At 41.6% G+C, this 18518-nt stretch overlaps 1 protein-coding gene across 1 annotated transcript in view; it reads left to right on the forward strand.

Annotated features, from left to right (window-relative positions):
• The window catches only part of CTDP1 (CTD phosphatase subunit 1), a 48360-nt gene that overhangs the window by 18120 nt on the left and 11722 nt on the right, over nucleotides 1-18518 (forward strand). Inside the window, exons 8-12 of the mRNA XM_083746899.1 lie at nucleotides 1392-2456; nucleotides 3253-3394; nucleotides 6373-6603; nucleotides 8846-9005; nucleotides 15209-15381. Of these exons, the coding sequence (XP_083603025.1) occupies nucleotides 1392-2456; nucleotides 3253-3394; nucleotides 6373-6603; nucleotides 8846-9005; nucleotides 15209-15381 (1771 nt within the window). The remainder of the gene's footprint in view (nucleotides 1-1391; nucleotides 2457-3252; nucleotides 3395-6372; nucleotides 6604-8845; nucleotides 9006-15208; nucleotides 15382-18518) is intronic.

The raw sequence follows: 18518 nt of genomic DNA on the forward strand, positions 1-18518 counted from the left end.
AATGTGACTCAGAAGAGTTCCAAATCAGTCTCCTCAGCCTACACAAAAACTAACCAGTAGTGTAAGCATGTTTTCAGATGGTGACAGTGAAATTAAAGGTGCCTTTAGTGGAAGTTAAGCTCCATTGAAGTAGCTTAGTAGAAAATAGCACATCCATGTGTAGTTATTTGGGTGTGCTAAAATTAGAACATTAACCTTTTTGGTACCTTTGTTTTCCTCTTTATATTTAGTAAATGTGCTTTTAAAGCCAGACATGCTGTATCAGATCTATTTTAAGTCAGTTGTCTTCATTTCAAAACTTTACTGACCCCCCGCCCCATTAAAAATATTGCAGCTTATGGCCTCAGTTGCAGCCGTGCATATTGTGCCTGGAATCCTGAGGCAGAGTATCAGTAAGTCTGAAAAGACAAGTGTCCTTACTTCTCTATTAATGGCTTGTTATTTGTTGCTTATAGGGACGTGGGTGGCGCTGTAGGTAAAACCTCAGCGCCTAGGATTTGCCGATCGCATGGTCGGCGGTTCGAATCCCCGCGGCAGGGTGCGCTCCTGTCGTTCGGTCCCAGCGCCTGCCAACCTAGCAGTTTGAAAGCACCTCCAGGTGCAAGTAGATAAATGGGGACCGCTTACCAGCGGGAAGGTAAACGGCGTTCCGTGTGCTGCGCTGGCTCGCCAGATGCAGCTTCGTCACGCTGGCCACGTGACCCAGAAGTGTCTGCGGACAGCGCTGGCCCCCAGCCTCTAGAGTGAGATGGGCGCACAACCCTAGAGTCTGGCAAGACTGGCCCGTACGGGCAGGGGTACCTTTACCTTTACCTTTTTATTTGTTGCTTGTGTAAAGGGACCTCCCATCTCCCCATTCTTGTGCTATTGTAAGCTTGTAATCCTCCTCCATGCATTACCGTGTTAAGAGGAACTACGCAATGACAGAACACACCCACCCTGCTGCTGCCACCCTGTGTGTCAGACCCAAGCTAGCCCTGCTTCACTTTTGCATGGTGAAAGTGGATGCCAGGGTGGTGGTGGGCAGGGTTACCCAGGCACAGGGTGCCAAAGGTGGGACACATGTTGTGCCCTGTTTCCTGGTACGTCAAGCTGTGTTTGAGTGCTATGTTGTAATAGGATGTTCAACCTTTTTTTCATCCTCTGAAACAATTGAATCTCCATGCTACATATGTAAGGTTTTGAGCCTAGTTATTTGTTGACCTAAAAAATGTAAGTGGAACCATCTATTATTTCCACCACCACCACAACCCCAGGCTTCTGGTTTAAATAAAGATAAGCATAATTGGATTAAGTGTCTTTAGCTGTTAGGTCTTTTGTATATTTGTTACTAAGCATTTTGGCTTCAAAGACGGATTCATTTTAATATGCATACATATCTCTTAATTTAGCAAATCATTCTTCAAAAGTAACGGAGGCATCGGACCCAGCAACAGCAACGGAAGACTCCGAAGAAGCAAAGAATGTTGGAAATGCAGACGAACAAAGCAATGGCATTCAAAAATCTGCAAATGAAGTAAATGGCAATAACTCTGTCGGCAGTGAGACTCCATCCTGGAATTTGAATTGCAATGATAAAGTTAGAGACTCCTTAAGTGATTCTAAACATGGAGTGGATGTTACTAATGATGTGATGAGTGCCAAGGAATCTCATGTGTCTTCAGATGATGATAATAGGACAGTTGTAGGCAAACAGCAGATTCAAAACAAGAGTACAAATTATTTGGACTTTGAATTGTCGAGTGATAGTGAAAGTGACAGTGGGTTGGATGCTAGGAAATCCTCCTCCTCTTCTGCTACAGATAGTGAAAATGAAGGAAAGAGAAGCTGGAGAAAATCAAAACAACCTGCACTAGAGGAAAGTGCAATGCCTCTGGTGGGAACTGATACGAATGTAGAAAAGGACGGACAGCTGAACCATTCTGCTGACTCTGTATCCTCACCGAGCATAAATCCACAACCCAAGGCATTTGATCTGGAAGCACATGAAGAGAGTGAACAAGACAGCCTTTGTAGTCTAGGAAATGGTTGCATAGACAAGAAAGAGGCAGAGACAGAATCTCAAAATAGTGAGCAATCTGGGATAACTGTGGGAGAATCTTTAGATCAAAGCATGGAGGAAGAGGAAGATGACGATACAGACAGTGATGACCATTTAATATATCTTGAAGAGATTCTTGTTCGGGTGCACACGGACTATTACTCAAAGTATGATAAATATGTGAGAAAAGAAACAGACGAAATTCCAGATATAAGAAAAATAGTGCCAGAACTGAAACGAAAAGTGTTGTCAGATGTTACCATATTATTTAGTGGATTATACCCAACCAATTATCCCATAGAAAAAACACGGGAGCATTATCATGCTACTGCACTTGGAGCTAAGATTGCAAAAAACCTAGTATTGAATGAAGATGACCCCAATAAGCCAACACACCTTATTGCAGCAAGAGCTGGTAAGTATGAGTAAATCTAAAACATGGGTTTGAACTAGGGCTCTGTGTAAATAGGTGTTCATACAAAGCGTCTAGCGATGTAGCAAGCTTCTAATACTGCTGTTCAGATATTTCTGTGCATGAATATTTTAAGAAACCATCAGGATTCAGTTATTTTGAAGAACATTCATACACTTTGAGAGCCAGTGTGGTGTAGTGGTTAAGAGTGGTAGACTCGTAATCTGGTGAACCGGGTTCGCGTCTCCGCTCCTCCACGTGCAGCTGCTGGGTGACCTTGGGCTAGTCACACTCCTTTGAAGTCTCTCAGCCCCACTCACCTCACAGAGTGTTTGTTGTGGGGGAGGAAGGGAAAGGAGAATGTTAGCCGCTTTGAGACTTTAGGGTAGTGATAAAGTGGGGAATCAAATACAAACTCCTCTTCTTCTTCTTCATTCCTCCTTTAGCCCAGGTTGTGTTTCTTTCCTCTGTTGGTATCTAGAAATGCGTACGTTGTTTATCTGAACAGTTGGCTAGGCCTGTCAGCAAAACTATAATGCTATATGCCTCTGTTGCACACAAAAAAATATCTTACCTTTGCATCTGGATCCTGATTTTGTGAAAACAAATAAGACCTTACAATTGTAGTCATTGCCATGTTACAGACTGCTTTAAATGCATGGGGAGAATGTTAAAAGCATCCAAGCTGTGTTCTTAAATCCCGCTGAATTCAGCTCCTAATCCCTGTAAACTGTTCTCAGTGCTGATTTATTGAAAAGCCTTTCTGTCACCTATGCTAATGTTTGGCTGTTTTAAATAGGCACAGAAAAAGTACGGCAAGCTGAGAATTATAAAAATCTCCATATTGTAAATCCAGACTGGTTATGGAGCTGCTTGGAGCGTTGGGACAAAGTAGAAGAACAACTGTTTCCTTTGAAGGATGATTACCTTAAAACACAAAGGTAAAAAGTAATGTTTTATTATTTAAATAATACACTTGAGTTTAAAATCTTATGGGGTTCAAGGTTAATATCCATTCTTACAAATAGCTGAAAGAGATCCCAATTAAACAGGGTTTTACAGTACAGAGAAAGGTGGTCCTTCGGATAACCTTAACCCAAGCCATTTGTTTAAAACTTAACAGGTCAAAACCTGCACTTTGAATTGTCCCTGGAAATAAATAAGCTGACAATGCAGTTGGTACAAAAAGAGGTTAACATGAGCCACATGTAAGAAGCCTAAATCACCTGGTCTTCAAAGGCAGCTCCATAGAGCATGTGGAATAATCGAGATGAAGTGACTTAAGGCATAGATCACCATAGCAAGACAAGAAGGTTCCAGAAAGGGGCACAGATGGTGCGTCCATCTTAATTTTGCATAGGCATTCCTGGCCACAGCTTGAACAGCCAGGTCTGAGCCTAGATCCAAGAGCACCACAAACTTTAGGAGCATTTTGTTTTAATCTTGTTTTCATTCATTAGCATATGAAAACTACCCAGAACCAATAGGTAGAGCTAGTGCTCCATTCCTATGAACACTTCCTGAGTAATAACCCCTCTTATATGTGCATAAACATTCATAAGCTGTATGGATTAAAGAGTGCCATTGCATAATTAATGCTGCCAGACATGTGTTGTTTCCATGAATGGGCAAGGCTTTTCTTCGGCCAATATCAAGCTGGGTTTTACTAGGTGGAGTAAGGATACTTCAGACCAGCTCCATAGTCTCAATAGGATGGATATGTGTGCATGTTTTCTATAGTTGGAAATATTGCTTTGATGTTATTTAATGTAAATAACAGGTTTTGTTTGGTGCGCTCTAATAAAATCTGCTCCACAAGACTGAATTCTTGTGGAAATAATTGCTGTTTCACAGCTGAGCTATGAATGTGGAAATCTTTAGAGATAATGAGAACATTTTTAATGTATAGTTCTTTGTATCAATGTAGAAGGGGTCTGTGTAGTTCGGTCTAAATTAGGGTTTCCATCACTGCACTAAGCCATAGTTTGGCACAGGGCTGGATCCCGTTTTCAGTCCGAGGGCCACATTACTTTCTAGGCAAATTTCTGGGGGCCACATTGCCAGTTCTGGGTAGAGCCAAAGGCAAAAGTGGACTGAGCAGTTAATGTAATTTTTACCTTTGTAAAGTGGGCTTGATGTTCATACACCCCTCTCTATGCTCCAGGAAAGAATGAGGCATTGTCAGAGTTCAGGGATATATTTCAACCTGATGCTAACAATCAAGGAGGGTGTGGAGCTGGGCCAGTAGGGAGTGGGTCCTGAGGAGCAGGTGCAGCCTAGGGAGAGTCCCAAAGACCAGATAGAGATACTTGTGGGGGCTGCATAAAACCTCTTTTAAGGTTCCCCATCCCTAATTTAGCTTTATGTAGCCAGGCTATGTGTTCTAAAACTTAAATACATTAAGAAATGGTGCTTTTCTTTTTGCGAATTTTGGATAAGGACCCTCACTTTATTTATTTTTTAATGACCTAATGGTGGAATACCTAGAAGTTTTCTGACACAAATCAAGAAGTTTTTTGCCAGTGTTTACATCGCTGATGAATTTCCTTTTCTACATTTTTTTTACTTTTCTGTTTTTCTGTTTTCCAAAAATGTTGCTGATCTATGGTTGAAAGTTCAAACCCACTATGTATACTGTGGGCCAACTTTGGCAAGTGGGCAGGACCACCCACCTGTCAATTATCTGGCATCATCATGGCACTAGATGATCGACATATGTCAACAAGTTAGCCTGCTGGAGTGGGAAAAGAGAGTTCAAAGGGCTTTCTCAGCCCTTTTCACAGTGCTTTCCAAATGTGCAACGGCCAGTTGATTGTCAGACACTGGGAAATGCTGTACACACGTCTGAGCAAACTTTTCAAGCCCTGTGTTAACACTTGGAAGTTCTGGGCACAATGCTGTGCTAGTTGTTGGATGCTTGGGAAGCACTGTGCAAGGGGATTTGCAGGCCTTGCAAATTAGCAGCACTTGCAAAGCACATTTCAGCCAAGCCCTGCACTTACTTGCCCCACATTTGACATATGCCCCCTACCTGCCCCTGTATGACATCAGGTGTAGGGCAGGTGGGACAGTGATGGACTAAAACAGCCAGGAGAGAAGATGTGTGTGCGCTTATTTTTATATACACATACAGTGGTGCCTCGCAAGACGAAATTAATTCGTTCTGCAAGTTTTTTCTTCTTGCGAGTTTTTCGTCTTGCGAAGCACGGTTTCCCATAGGAATGCATTGAAAATCAATTAATGCATTCCTATGGAGACCGCTTGCCAGGCTGGCGGTGCGGAGAAGGGCTTTTCTCCCCACCGCAAGCCTTCAGGACAGGTACGGGAACAGAGGGGAAGGCGCGCAGCGCTTCTCCTCTGTTCCCGGGGCTTGCGGTGGGAGGAGGGTTTTTCCTCCCCACCGCCAACATTCAGAACAGCATTCTGAAAGTTGGCGGTGGGAAGGAAAACCCTCCTCCCACCGCAAGTCTTCAGGACAGCCATCCGAAGGCCGGCGCGGGGAGAAGGTCTCTCCTCCCCCCCGCCAGCCTTCGGAGCAGCCATCCCAAGGCTGGCGCGGGGAGAAGGTCTCTCCGCCCCACCGCCAGCCTCGGAGGAGCCTTCCGAAGTCTGGCGGCGGGAGGAGGTCTCTCCGCCTCACCGCCAGCCTTCGGAGGAGGTCCAAGGACAGTGGGGAAGACGCGCTGCGCTTCCCCGCTGTCCCCGGAGATTTCCCTATGGGCTTTCGTCTTGCGAAGGAAGCCCATAGGGAAATTCGTTTTGCGAAGCGCCTCCAAAACGGAAAACCCTTTCGTCTAGCGGGTTTTCCGTCTTGCGAGGCGTTCGTCTTGCGGGGCACCACTGTATATGTATGTATTTGTGTATGTATATGAGGAATGTTGACTGCTAACTTAAGTCTTTTAAACATTTCATCTAACAGAGAGTACAGTCCTGCCATGTTTCCAGATATACACAGTGCTTTCCAGACTGCTCTTTTCCACCCAACTCCCATTCATCCCAAGTGTCAGCCTGGTCCTGAAGTTCGGCTTTATGATCCCAACACCGGAAAATTAATTAGGAAAGGATCTCAAAGCTCCAGCCAGTCTTTGTATATTCAAGCACCAGCTCCTCCTCTCTCTCTGCCCGTCCATGGGGAACATTCCTTATTCAGGTAGATGAACATAACATTTCATAAATCATTTTCAAGTTTTGTTTGGCATTAATATTTTAAACAGGATTGTGAAAGAATAATCCCAAGTGTGTTTTCCTCTTGCAACAGGTGCTCTTGAGTCCATGTGTGACACTACATTTTTCCTAAAGAAAAGTATAACACAGATGTTGCTAACCTTTTTCGCCTGGCTGCATTCACCATTGGGCAGTCCGGGGGTGGGGTGTGTATAGCACATGCCAATGGTGTATGTGGCCACTTCACACCCTCGCATACTATGCATTATTGGGGTAGCCACAGGTACACACACACACACACAGCTTCCCTCCTTAGCTGATCCCTGCCATCAGCTGAGCAGGGTGAGGCAATGTTCTCTCAGTACTCGTTGAACAATTGAAGTGATGAACTGGAATGATAAAGAGTGAGGTGCTTTGTATCCCAATCAGGTTGCTGGATTCTGCCTACCCCAGCTCCATATTTACTTAAAATAAATAAACCTTTCTGCCACTGCTGCCAAACTCAGTGAAGCCTTAGAAACCAGAAAAGGTATGTGTGTAGGGTTCAAGTCCCCCAACAGGATTAGCCACCTGTAATATAAAAGTAGGGAAACAAGAATCCTTCTTCACCTTCTCCCTTATTGTGGTTACTTCTGGCTCAATGGTGTAACGTTGGAAAATGTCGATCACTTCTCCTACCTAGGCAGATATCTTTCCACAAGGGCCAACATTGATGCCAAAATCCAGCATCGCCTGAGCTCTGTGAGTGTGGCTTTCTCCCGGTTGAAGTGCAGAGTGTTTGAGGACCAGGAAATTTGCAGGGAAACCAAAATGCTTGTTTACAAAGCTATTGTACTACCAACCAACCTTACTATATTTTTGTGAAACATGGTCCATTTATAAACGCCATCTCCAACTCCTCGAAAGATTCCATCAATGGTGTCTCTGAAAAATTTTACACATCACTTGGGAAGACAGGAGAACTAATTTCAGTGTACTGAAAGAAGCAGAGATCACCAGTGTTGAAGCAATGATTCTTCAACATCAACTTCGTTGGACTGGTCATGTTGTTCAGATGCCTGATGATCGTCTTCCAAAGCAACTACTCTATTCTGAACTTAAAATTGGAAAGCGTAATGCTGGTGGTCAACAAAAGAGGTTTAAAGACTGTCTCAAGGCAAATCTAAAAAAAATGTAGTATAAACACTGACAACTGGGAATCACTGGCCTGCAAGCGCTCCAGTTGGAGGGCAGCCTTTACCAAAGGTGTCATGGGCTTTGAAGACACTTGAACTCAGGATGCAAGGGAGAAACATGCTTAGAGGAAGGCACGCTTGGCAAATCCACACCATGCATGATCAACTCCCGCCCAGAAACCAATGTCCCCACTGTGGAAGGACATGTGGATCCAGAATTGGCCCCCACAGTCACTTACAGACTCATTGTTAAAACTGTGTTTATGTAAGACAATCTTACTCGGCTACGAGTGATCGCCAAGGAAGAAGAACTTCTGGCTAAGCACATTTATATTATCCAAAGCAAATTACAGTGGGGCTGAACACTTTTTGACTTTTTTACATAATGTTGTGGTCTAATGCTTTAGAAAAATTGGATCCATTTTTAGTGACAAAAAAACATAGGCTTTCTTTGGGGCCTGTGTTCTGGTGGGGTGAGAGTCCCAAGTGAGGTGGCTATAGTAAAGGTAAAGGGACCCCTGACCATTCGGTCCAGTCGCGGATGACTCTGGGGTTGCAGCGCTCATCTTGCTTTATTGGCCGAGGGAGCCGGCATACAGCTTCCGGGTCATGTGGCCAGCATGACTAAGCTGCTTCTGGCGAACCAGAGCAGCGCATAGAAACACCGTTTACCTTCCCGCCGGAGCAGTACCTATTTATCTACTTTCACTTTGATGTGCTTTCAAACTGCGAGGTTTCTACATTTGAAAGAAGATAGGTTTCCAAACTTTTGCCTAATTTGTCCGTGGGAGAACAAGTGCTACTGCGGGAATCAGGGCCATGAGTGGCTCACTCTTTTTGCATTTCTAATTGATAAAGCTTTGACATTGCCTTCAGAAGTCTTTGAAGTGTGGAAAAGGGAAATCCATATTGAGCAACATGAAGAATGGGGCAATGTTTTCCACTGTATGAGTTTTGAAATGGATCTGTATTACGAACTGAATCTATCCTGACATTCTATTCAGTTCAGATCATAACAATTATGTAATACAAAGCTTCTGAATCTTTTTTCAGAGTTGTTCAACCACACCAACAGCCTTTTGATGAAGAGGAGATGCCAGCAAGTGAGAATGAAGAGCCTGGCCCATCTAAACGGAAACGCCAGCCAAGTATGTCTGAAACAATGCCACTATACACTCTTTGTAAAGAAGATTTAGAAAGTATGGATAAAGAGGTGAGTTTGATTGTGTACTGCTGAGTAATTAATTGACATGACACTTTTTAGTGCAGTAGAGATATCCAAGTGCCTCTAGGGTATGGGAAGATGAAGAGTGAGGGTTAAGCTCAAAAATGAGATTTTTAATTTCCACTGATAAAATGGGTTATCATAATGCTTCATCTGGAACTTGAATGTGGAAATATCATCTGTTTCTTAGCATAACATAGATTTTATATTCATTCAGAGGGAATTTGACTGCACAGTTTTGTTGCAATTAATACCCAGTGTTTCCTACCTGAGGCTCATCTGTATATAGTTGGTTACATGTAACATACTGCAGAACATGTAATAGATATTAAATATTTTAATTGTATAGTTACTTAATATCTGGCCCTGCTTTCCTTTCCTGACAAGAAATATCACTTTTTATGTGTGTAGCAGATATGAAATGAAAATTGAATATTATGAAGTCTTATTCTGAAACGTATACACTCAAATGAGAGGAAGTTGAGATATTTTTTGAAATACCTTGATGCATAGATTTTTTCCCTTTATCACATTTTCACCCAATAATATTTTTGCTTCACACTTCAGAACTTATCACCGCAATTCCTGAAGTTGAAACACAATTAGAAATGAAATCCAGGGACTCTCTATAATCTTAGCAGATACACTAGAGCCTCAGTGGCACCTGCAGCCCATAGTTCATGCAGTGTTCTTATGAAGGATGCCCTTTGTATCCCTTCAGCCTTATGATGGGGAAGTCAAACTTTTGTATTTGGATGCTAAAGGATAGTGGGGAAATTGGAGGTTTCTTCCTTAGTTTCTTAATAATACTGATTTTATTTTGCATATGTGTGTGTCAGAATTGCTTGCTCCAGAGAATGTCATTTCTTTATTTCCATCTACTCAGCTTTTATTCTCTGTATGAATTGTAAAAATGTTAAGTCCTGTATAGGCAATTACTAAGAATAGCTGCAATCTGCATAAGCATTTTTTAAATAAATAGTGGCTGGATCCCCTGCTGCTATGGAGAAACTGCTAGCAGCCTATAATCTGAAGATGAATAACTCCCCAAGAACCACACACTGTTTACTTTAATAGTTGAATAAAAATTTCCCCACAAATGGTCACGTCCTTACAAGTTTTTGCAGAGGTACATTAGTTCTGATAGCAGTAATCGAAAGCACTGCCTCAACTTGTCTTTATGTTCACACACATCAAATGTGCTGGATGTTTCAGCCTGTTTTGGTCTCCTGCTGGTCCATTTGCTGGAGGCAGAATGGACTTGCGACCTACATGGATGCTTTCCCAGAATGTATGTAGAATTGTCCTGGGGAGTATTGGCTGATTCTTATAACGTGTCCCAGTCTTAAGGTGCCCTGAAACTTAGAATTAGTTGAATTGGAGACTCCTGTTATCCATTTGCATTCCTTAAGACATAGTAAAATGGGAAGTTGGAAGTTTCAGCTGGAGGGCTGCATTCCCTTGTGGACAATGTGGGAGCTGCATGCAGGTAGGAGACAGGGTCAGAGATGCAACTGGGCAGAACACAAGATTGGCTTTTGTCTCTGTCCAGTAGATTACAACCAGGCACCAAAAGTCAGAGGCTTCTGCATCCACCCACACTTCTATGCACTATCCTGGCAAATTAGAGTCATCATTATAGTTCAATGGCAGTATAACAAGCCTGGAAAAGAAAAAAGATTTCTAGGAACCTCGTTTTAGTTTGCTTTGAAAGTTATCCCACACTGTATCCTACAAAGCAGACCTAGACAGTATGCAATTGTTTCTTCTTATCAAGATCCTTTTCTCTGTATCAAAAGGAAACCGTATTCTGCTTGTTGATTTTTAGCATCCCTGAAGAACACAGGAAATCAAAGTGTAACCTGCAACAAAATGTTTGCATTCTGCTCCTGAAGAGGAGTGCTTCAAGATTCTAGTCATCCTGGAACAGCAGTATGTAGCGGCACATGGTTTTTTGCCCGTAACTCCACCCAATCTCTAGTCTGCCCATCCCTTTCTCTTATATAAAAATAAGAGTGTTCCTAGTTCTAAGATTCTTCGTCTACCTACAGGAGGCTTAGGAAATCATGTTACCACCAGACCCCGCAAAAGGTGTATTGACAACTGAGTGGTTGAAATAAATTTCTGGGTTACCACCAGACCCCGCAAAAGGTGTATTGACAACTGAGTGGTTGAAATAAATTTCTGGGTTACCACCAGACCCCGCAAAAGGTGTATTGACAACTGAGTGGTTGAAATAAATTTCTGGGTCCAAGCTGGTGTCCCCCCCCCCCCAGGAGCGGCTGCACCATTTCAGTTTGTTAGGTTTGCATACCTGTTTAAGGTAGCATCACCAGTTCAGGTTTTGCGTGTTTGTTGTCAGCACCAAGAGTCTTCACAAAAGTATTCCACCTCAGGTAGAAAGGTGTTTTTAGTTTACCACCTCCTGAGGTCCCCTTCGAGCTAGAAAGCCTACAAGACATTCAGCACACTTTCAACGCTAGAATTTCATAGCTTCCTGGTTAAGAAATAAAAAGCCATATCCTGCCCTCTCAGAACATTCAATACCCTAGGGCCGTAATGGACACAGCCTAAGTCCAGGTAGTCCTGTCTCCAAAAAGCTTAATGAACCTGTGTCCAGGCATTTCTTCCCAGACTACCAGAATATCAGCAGACCTAATGTCCTTGTTACATTCACTAAGCCTCGTGGCTTCTTGTCTAGGCATCCTGCCTTTGGTTTACAGTTGCTTCAGTGGTTCCTCCACCACCACCAGAAGACCATAGCACAGAACAGAACAGTCACTTTCCAGTGTCCTGCCATGCCAACTCCACTCTGTTCTCCAGTGGTAGCTGAACCCTGGCAACCTAACCACAAGTGCCCCTTCCAGGAGCCTCCCTTGGTCATCCTCATGGGTGCCAGCCTTGAGGGCTGCAGAGCTCATTACCAAAACCCTATGTTTCAAAGGAATTTAGTCTCCCTCAGAGGCCAAGAACAGTATCAGCTGGCAATAACTTTGAGCAGTCAAGTTAGCACCTGAAGCCACCAACACATCCTATGAGCCTATGGCGTAACCAACCTGGTTCCCTTCATAGATTCTTAGACTCTAACTCCTATCAGCCAGTATAACCAATAATCAGAAATGATGGAAGGTGGCTTTCAATGACATCAGTAGTGTGCCATGTGGACTCTAGAGGGATCAGGTTTTGGGATGGCACCAATTCCTTTTCCTATAATATTGAGTGGTGCAGGGACAGTTATGGCTCTTGGAGTGTGAGTGAAAATCTCAAAAATAAAAATCATTTGTAGGCATCTGCTTAATTTTTGCCTTTGAATAACTCTAACAAAGGTGAGGGGGGTTGTTTTAAGGGTGTTGATGGAAATGCCCTGCCCCCCCATCTCCCAAATATGTTTCAAAAAATCTGTTTGACACTAGGTGTTGTTTGACATGACTGTCTGCTCCCAATGTTTTGTTTGGGAGAAGAGGATGTTTTGTTGCCTTTTCCCCCTTTGTGTCTTCCTTGTAGTGGTGGAGAGACTGCTATGTTAAAGTTACTGGTATAACATAAAAAGCCAGCCTGAGAGCTCTGGAAGTAGAGGCAATACAAGGCAAAATAGACTAGAAATTTGTTCAGATTCTATTATTATAAAGCCTTTGACTGAGAGGATGCTATACTTCTTAAGTCTCTGTGTTAGATGCCTGTGTAGCTGAAGTAAGCTTTGGAATGTTCTCATGAGTGCTGGAGGGACCTCAATTCTTAAACTGCATGTGGAAAACAGATCGCACCCTCTCGTTAAAATGGCAGAATGGTTAAATGCATGTTAAAGAGTAAGGTGCAATTTAGCACAACCAAGACACTATTATTTTTTATTTATACATAAGTTCGCTTCAAGGATGTTAGTTATTTCTGTACTTGCATTTCAAGTGCTGGAGGAATACATTGGGCGCCAGCATGTCTTGTAACTGGTTTCCATCCTCGGGTATGCAGACATTAACATTAAACACTTCTGCAGGAGCATTTATTCAGGGAAAGGCAGAAAATACAGAACTTTGCAGTTTCAAGCAACATGAATTATCTTCCACCACACATTCTTTATCGACAGTGTATTGCTATACTCTAATCAACATACATGGTGGGCATGGAACTCAGTTCTGATAGAAAATATTTGTTGAAATAAAAGCAATTACCAAACAAAATGCCTTTGAATGTCCACAGCTGGCACTGCTTGGTCTTTTCATGGGAGGTACTTACAGTTTAAAGCAGGCATAGGTAAACTCTGGCCCTCCAGATGTTTGGGACCACAATTCCCATCATCCCTGACAACTGGTTCTGTTAGCTAGGGATGATGGGAATCAGTGGCGTAGCGTGGGGGGTGCAGGGGGGACCGGTCGCACCGGGCGCAACATCTGGGGGTTAGGGTTTGGGGGCGCAAATCCGCGGGTTAGGGGGCGCAAATCCACGGGTTAGGGGGCGCAAATCCACAGGTTAGGGGGCGCAAATTACTTGCCTTGCCCCGGGTGCTGACAACCCACGCTACGCCACTGATGGGAATTGTGGTCCCAAACATCTGGAGGGCCAGAGTTTGCGTATGCCTGGTTTGAAGCTTTAATAAGTTCTCTTTTACTTGTGGCCAGGTTTGTAATAACAAGATGCAGCAAGAATTTGAAGAATGCTTCTTTGAACCTCCCTGAGACCTGTGGCGATACACAAATTTAATAAATAATAGTAAAGTTTGTCTGGGGAAAAAGTGGCTGGGGAAACTCAGCCAGATGGGTGGGGTATAAATAAATTATTATTATTATTATTATTATTATTATTATTATTATTATTATTAAGCACTTGTGGGGAAATTGTCTAACAAAATAAAATTGGCACTAGGTTTAAAGGATAAAGACTCTTTTAGAACTGAGCAGTACAGCTTTTTTATCTACGTGACTAAAATGATACATATAATACTTTTTGGTTAATATAAACTACATTCTTGTCTACACAAATGGTTGTGTGGGATAACTACTTATTTGGTTTCTGGGATATTACTTTGGATGTATTGTATTTTATGTGTGTACAATGTTGTATGTTGTAATCTAATAAAACATTTTTTTGTTAGGAATCATAGTAGCTGCTTTTCATTTAGGGTTAACAGAAAATTTCTTAGATCTCATTACATAATTCCACACTTTTCTTTTCCTCAGTATGATCTCCAGTGAATTTAAGCATAGCAACAAATAATGTTTTTCGCCATTGCCTATATGTACAACATGGAATTACAATTTATTGCAAACATTTCTCTCCAAACATGTATTATTATATCCCTGTTCCTTCAGCTTTGGATACTTTTATTACTTACATTAGAAAATAGGCCTTAGATGTTAATCCATAATAGAGTATCAGTCATATCAAGCTCTAGAATGTGAACACAGGCTTTTTTGTCTCAGTAGTCCAATCGTAAGCACATTTATTCTGAAATTTTACTGAAGTCAGAGGAGGTAACTTCATAGTACGTATAATTATGATTGCAGCATCAATGGGATACCAGTTTAGACAAATACCTCCTACTTGCTGTGCTAGTTTGCTCTGTCAATCCAAAAAATATGGTGCTTTGAAGTTTTTCTGTCTTTGATTAAAGCATTCCTACAACCTGAAAGAAAAGGATGCTTTAGAAGTTGTGGATAAAACTTTTAAAGAGTTTTTTCAGACTCATCTCTCACTACATGTATTTTCTGGTTCTCTCTCTCTCTCTATATATATAGGTCTCTATATAGGGGGTATAATTCTCTCTCACTCTATCCCGTCATATACTCTTCCTTTTTCAAGAGTTTTCTATTAATTTTAAACAACTATGATTTGGAAGTAGTCAATCATTATTTATTGATGCCCCACACATCAACAAGAACATGTGCCTATTGAAACTTCTCCTGTAGCTTGCTTTCCATACCTAGTATTGGGGCAAAGGTGATTTGATTTGATTTGATTCAGTTTTATCCAATTTAAAACATTAAATTAAAATGCAGATACTCTTTTTTCACAGATGTAATTGCTCAGTATTCTATTCTCATTTGACTGTTGCATTAATTTATGTACTGCCTTATGCTGCTCTGAGAAGCTTGGAATTTTAAAAGATGCATCAGAAAGTCATTGATACGGATATGCAGTCATTGTGCAATTGTTCTGCTAAACTGTTGTGTCATTACTAATGCTTGATCGTTTGGCAGGTTGATGACATATTGGGAGAAGGCAGTGACGACAGCGACAGTGAAAAAAAGAAGACAGGAGATGGAAAGGCAGCACCACAGAGTAAAGCAAAAGAAACTGTAAATGTAAAAATAGAAGAGAGACCTACTTCGACATCTTCAAGTGAAAGAAGCTTGACAGGCAGTGTACCCAGGTATGTGCTCTTTACCTTATTAAAATGAATAGTGTTGGTGTTCTCTGCATTATATTTCTTTCACCTACTACTTCTTTAAAGTGCATATAAAAATTATGTAACAGACTTCCAAAGCTTTTCTGCCAGTATGCATAAGAAAGTCTGAAGATCCTGGAACTTGGATGAAATAACCGTGGCTTACATTAACTACAGTTCCCTGGGGGTAGATGAATGTTAAAGTGCAGTTTCTATACATATAAAAACAGATGCTAAAGCCTCTGATCTCTTATTACAGCTATGCTAGAAGAGCAAGAAACAAAGTGCATGAACCCAAGGCTTGCAGCTGCTTATTACTGTCACAGTAAACCATAGTTTATGATAATGTTCAAAATTGCCTGTTGATAAACTGAGAGGGAATGCCTGCAATCTTGTGGCAACAGCAGGGAAGAGGAGAAATGCATGACCCTGAGGTTCATTCATATAATGCTAAATCATAGTTTACTGTTGCATCTGAATGAAGTCACTGTCTCAGTAATACTTATAGCAACCCTTTAAGGTTAGGGCAGTATCATACCTATATTGCAGTGGTAACAGCCAAGGCTGAGAAAATGGTGCCTTACCTATGGCCACTGTATAAGTTATGACCGAGATGAAATTTGGACTAGAAAATTTCACACTCAAAAGAGTGCAGTCCTGGTTTATGATTCCTCAGAGTCAAGTCCCAATTTGTTTTGTGGGGCTTAATTCTATGCATATACAGTCGTACCTTGGTTCACGAATGCCTTGTGACTCGAACGTTTTAGCTCCCAACGTTTGTGAATGTTCTTTGGAACCCGAATGTCCGATGTGGCTTCTGATTGAGTGCAGGAAGCTCCTGCAGCCAATCGGAAGCCGCACCTTGGTTTTCAAATGTTTTCAGAAGTCTAATGGACTTCTGGAACAGATTCCATTCGAGAACCAAGGTATGACTACAAGATTGAAGACTTATCCGTTTTGCTTTTTGGCTAAAGTCTGCAGGAGTTCCCTACAAAACTGAGCACAGGTTTGCTTTTTAAATTTTAGAAGACATTGTAGTTTAAAAATTCAGAACATGAAACAATGGTGCTTTTACCAAATAAATCTACATCTTTGAATATTATCCAGGTTTCCTGCCATGTTAAATATTATTAACATCTATTGTAGAAATGAATGCTTGCTTGGTCAGATGATATGCAAATGCTCTGCTTTTTCAGGTCTCTAAATTATAGTACTGGCTGTCAGGGCAATAATATGGCACACAATACAGCTTCTATAATAAATACATAAAATTACTCAAACCTATAAGATGTGTACCCTTAACAGTGGCAACAATTCTCTCATGACTGCTAGCTTGACCCCAAACTACCAATTATCATGCACTGTAAAGCATGCACTCTTATTAACAGCTCTGTGCACAGACCTTCAGAGCCTCCCTTATGCTTTTTTACCTACAGACATCTAATAAACCCATAAGTGAAGATGACAGATGCAGCTTCTAAAACATCTGGGGAGTTTAAAATCATAATTCACAAGTAGGATCCTTTACATTTTTTAAGGGTAGTCTTTGCTAGCTGTTCCATCTAAAACCAGTTCTGCATATCTTAAGAGATTTGGCAAACCTCTGTGAAAAGTTACAGCTATTTGCATAGTGAGTAATCCTTTGCACACAGAGCTGATGTAAAGCACGCCAGGGTAAGTTCAGCTGGTAAGTTACACCAGATCCAAACCCGGCTCAGTAGCAAGGCAGCAGCAGCTGCTCAAGTCTGGCAGAGGAAAAACAAGCCTTTAAAATAGTGTTCAGTGCCAGCTTGCCAGGTCACATGATGGAACTGAATGGGCCTAGGATCCAGCCTAGGTTCCCCTCCCCCTCTGGTTCCATCTGCAGAACACCACTTTTTAGGTACTTACACCAGCTTTGGTTCAGTCAACTGAGGCTGGAATGAGCACATTATGCCAGCATATCTTCTGCTGAGCCAGACTTAACACTGGCCAACCTGGGAATCAGCCAGCTGAGCCAAAGATCGGTTGCATATTAAGCTGCTCAGCCCAGCAGATCTTGCCATAGGATTACTGCTCTAGTCTCTCATTTCTCAGAATAATGAATTCACCCTTTGTACTTCAACATTTCTTAGAACATAGTGCTTCATTGTTCATGCACATGAAATGCATGTGCTTTTTGACTATAACTCCTGGCTGTTTTCCTTTTCACCACCTGTGGAGTATACAAAGTTGGAAACACGTCAGTCTTCTCCATAACGAGATACAACATTTATTTATTACATTTAGCTGCATTTGCTCAATAATAGAACTTATTATTACTTTCTTATATTCTAATTATTTATTAATCTAAACCAGGTCAGAGTTCCTTAAGAACTAGTTTTTTGAAAACAAAAAAACAGGGAATACATTATGGATCCTGCAAGATATGTTGGAACATGCACATTCCCCATGAGCTCTTGGGAGTTTCTCAAAGAGCTTGGGAATGGAAAATATCTACGATGCTTCTCCATGTGGGTAGTTCCTCCCCATTCCTCTTAAGTTGAGACGCTTCCATAATTTCTCTGCAGAATTAAGAGTGCAGCATCAGATGGAACAGAAGTTTATCTCATGAGAATTACACATGGATTCTCCTCCACACGCAATGTTATGAGTGTTTGCAGTTTCAACAGTGGTCAAATAAATAACAGCAAGAGTCATAAGTACCATATTAAAAAAAAAGACTCACCTGTTGTCAGAAACTTCAAAGAAATTGCTGAAAAAGAGAAGACGGATGAGATTCTCTTGCACTTTTCTCTGCCAGTGTCCTTATACCAAAAAGTTACCTATATATAGCCTCTAAAGGCTATTTCTAAGGAAGACAAATGTATTCCACTAGAACAATTTATTAACTTCACCGTCTGTTGTCTATACATTTTTCTTTCTTCTATCACTTGACAGTTTCCATAGATCTACAACTTGATGGAATGCAAGCTCATGAATAATACTGTTATGATTTACAATGGGCTGCAAAACCTCGTTTTGGACAAAACGTTTCATAGCATCTTCTTCAATAAGAAAAATACTCTTAGATCATTGTTCTACATACTACACTGCAGCAGACTCCCAATTTTGCAGTTATACAATCCAGTCAAGACTACATT

This window comes from Podarcis gaigeae (genome assembly GCF_964106915.1).
Source record: "Podarcis gaigeae genome assembly, chromosome: 7".
Classification (NCBI taxonomy): domain Eukaryota; kingdom Metazoa; phylum Chordata; class Lepidosauria; order Squamata; family Lacertidae; genus Podarcis; species Podarcis gaigeae.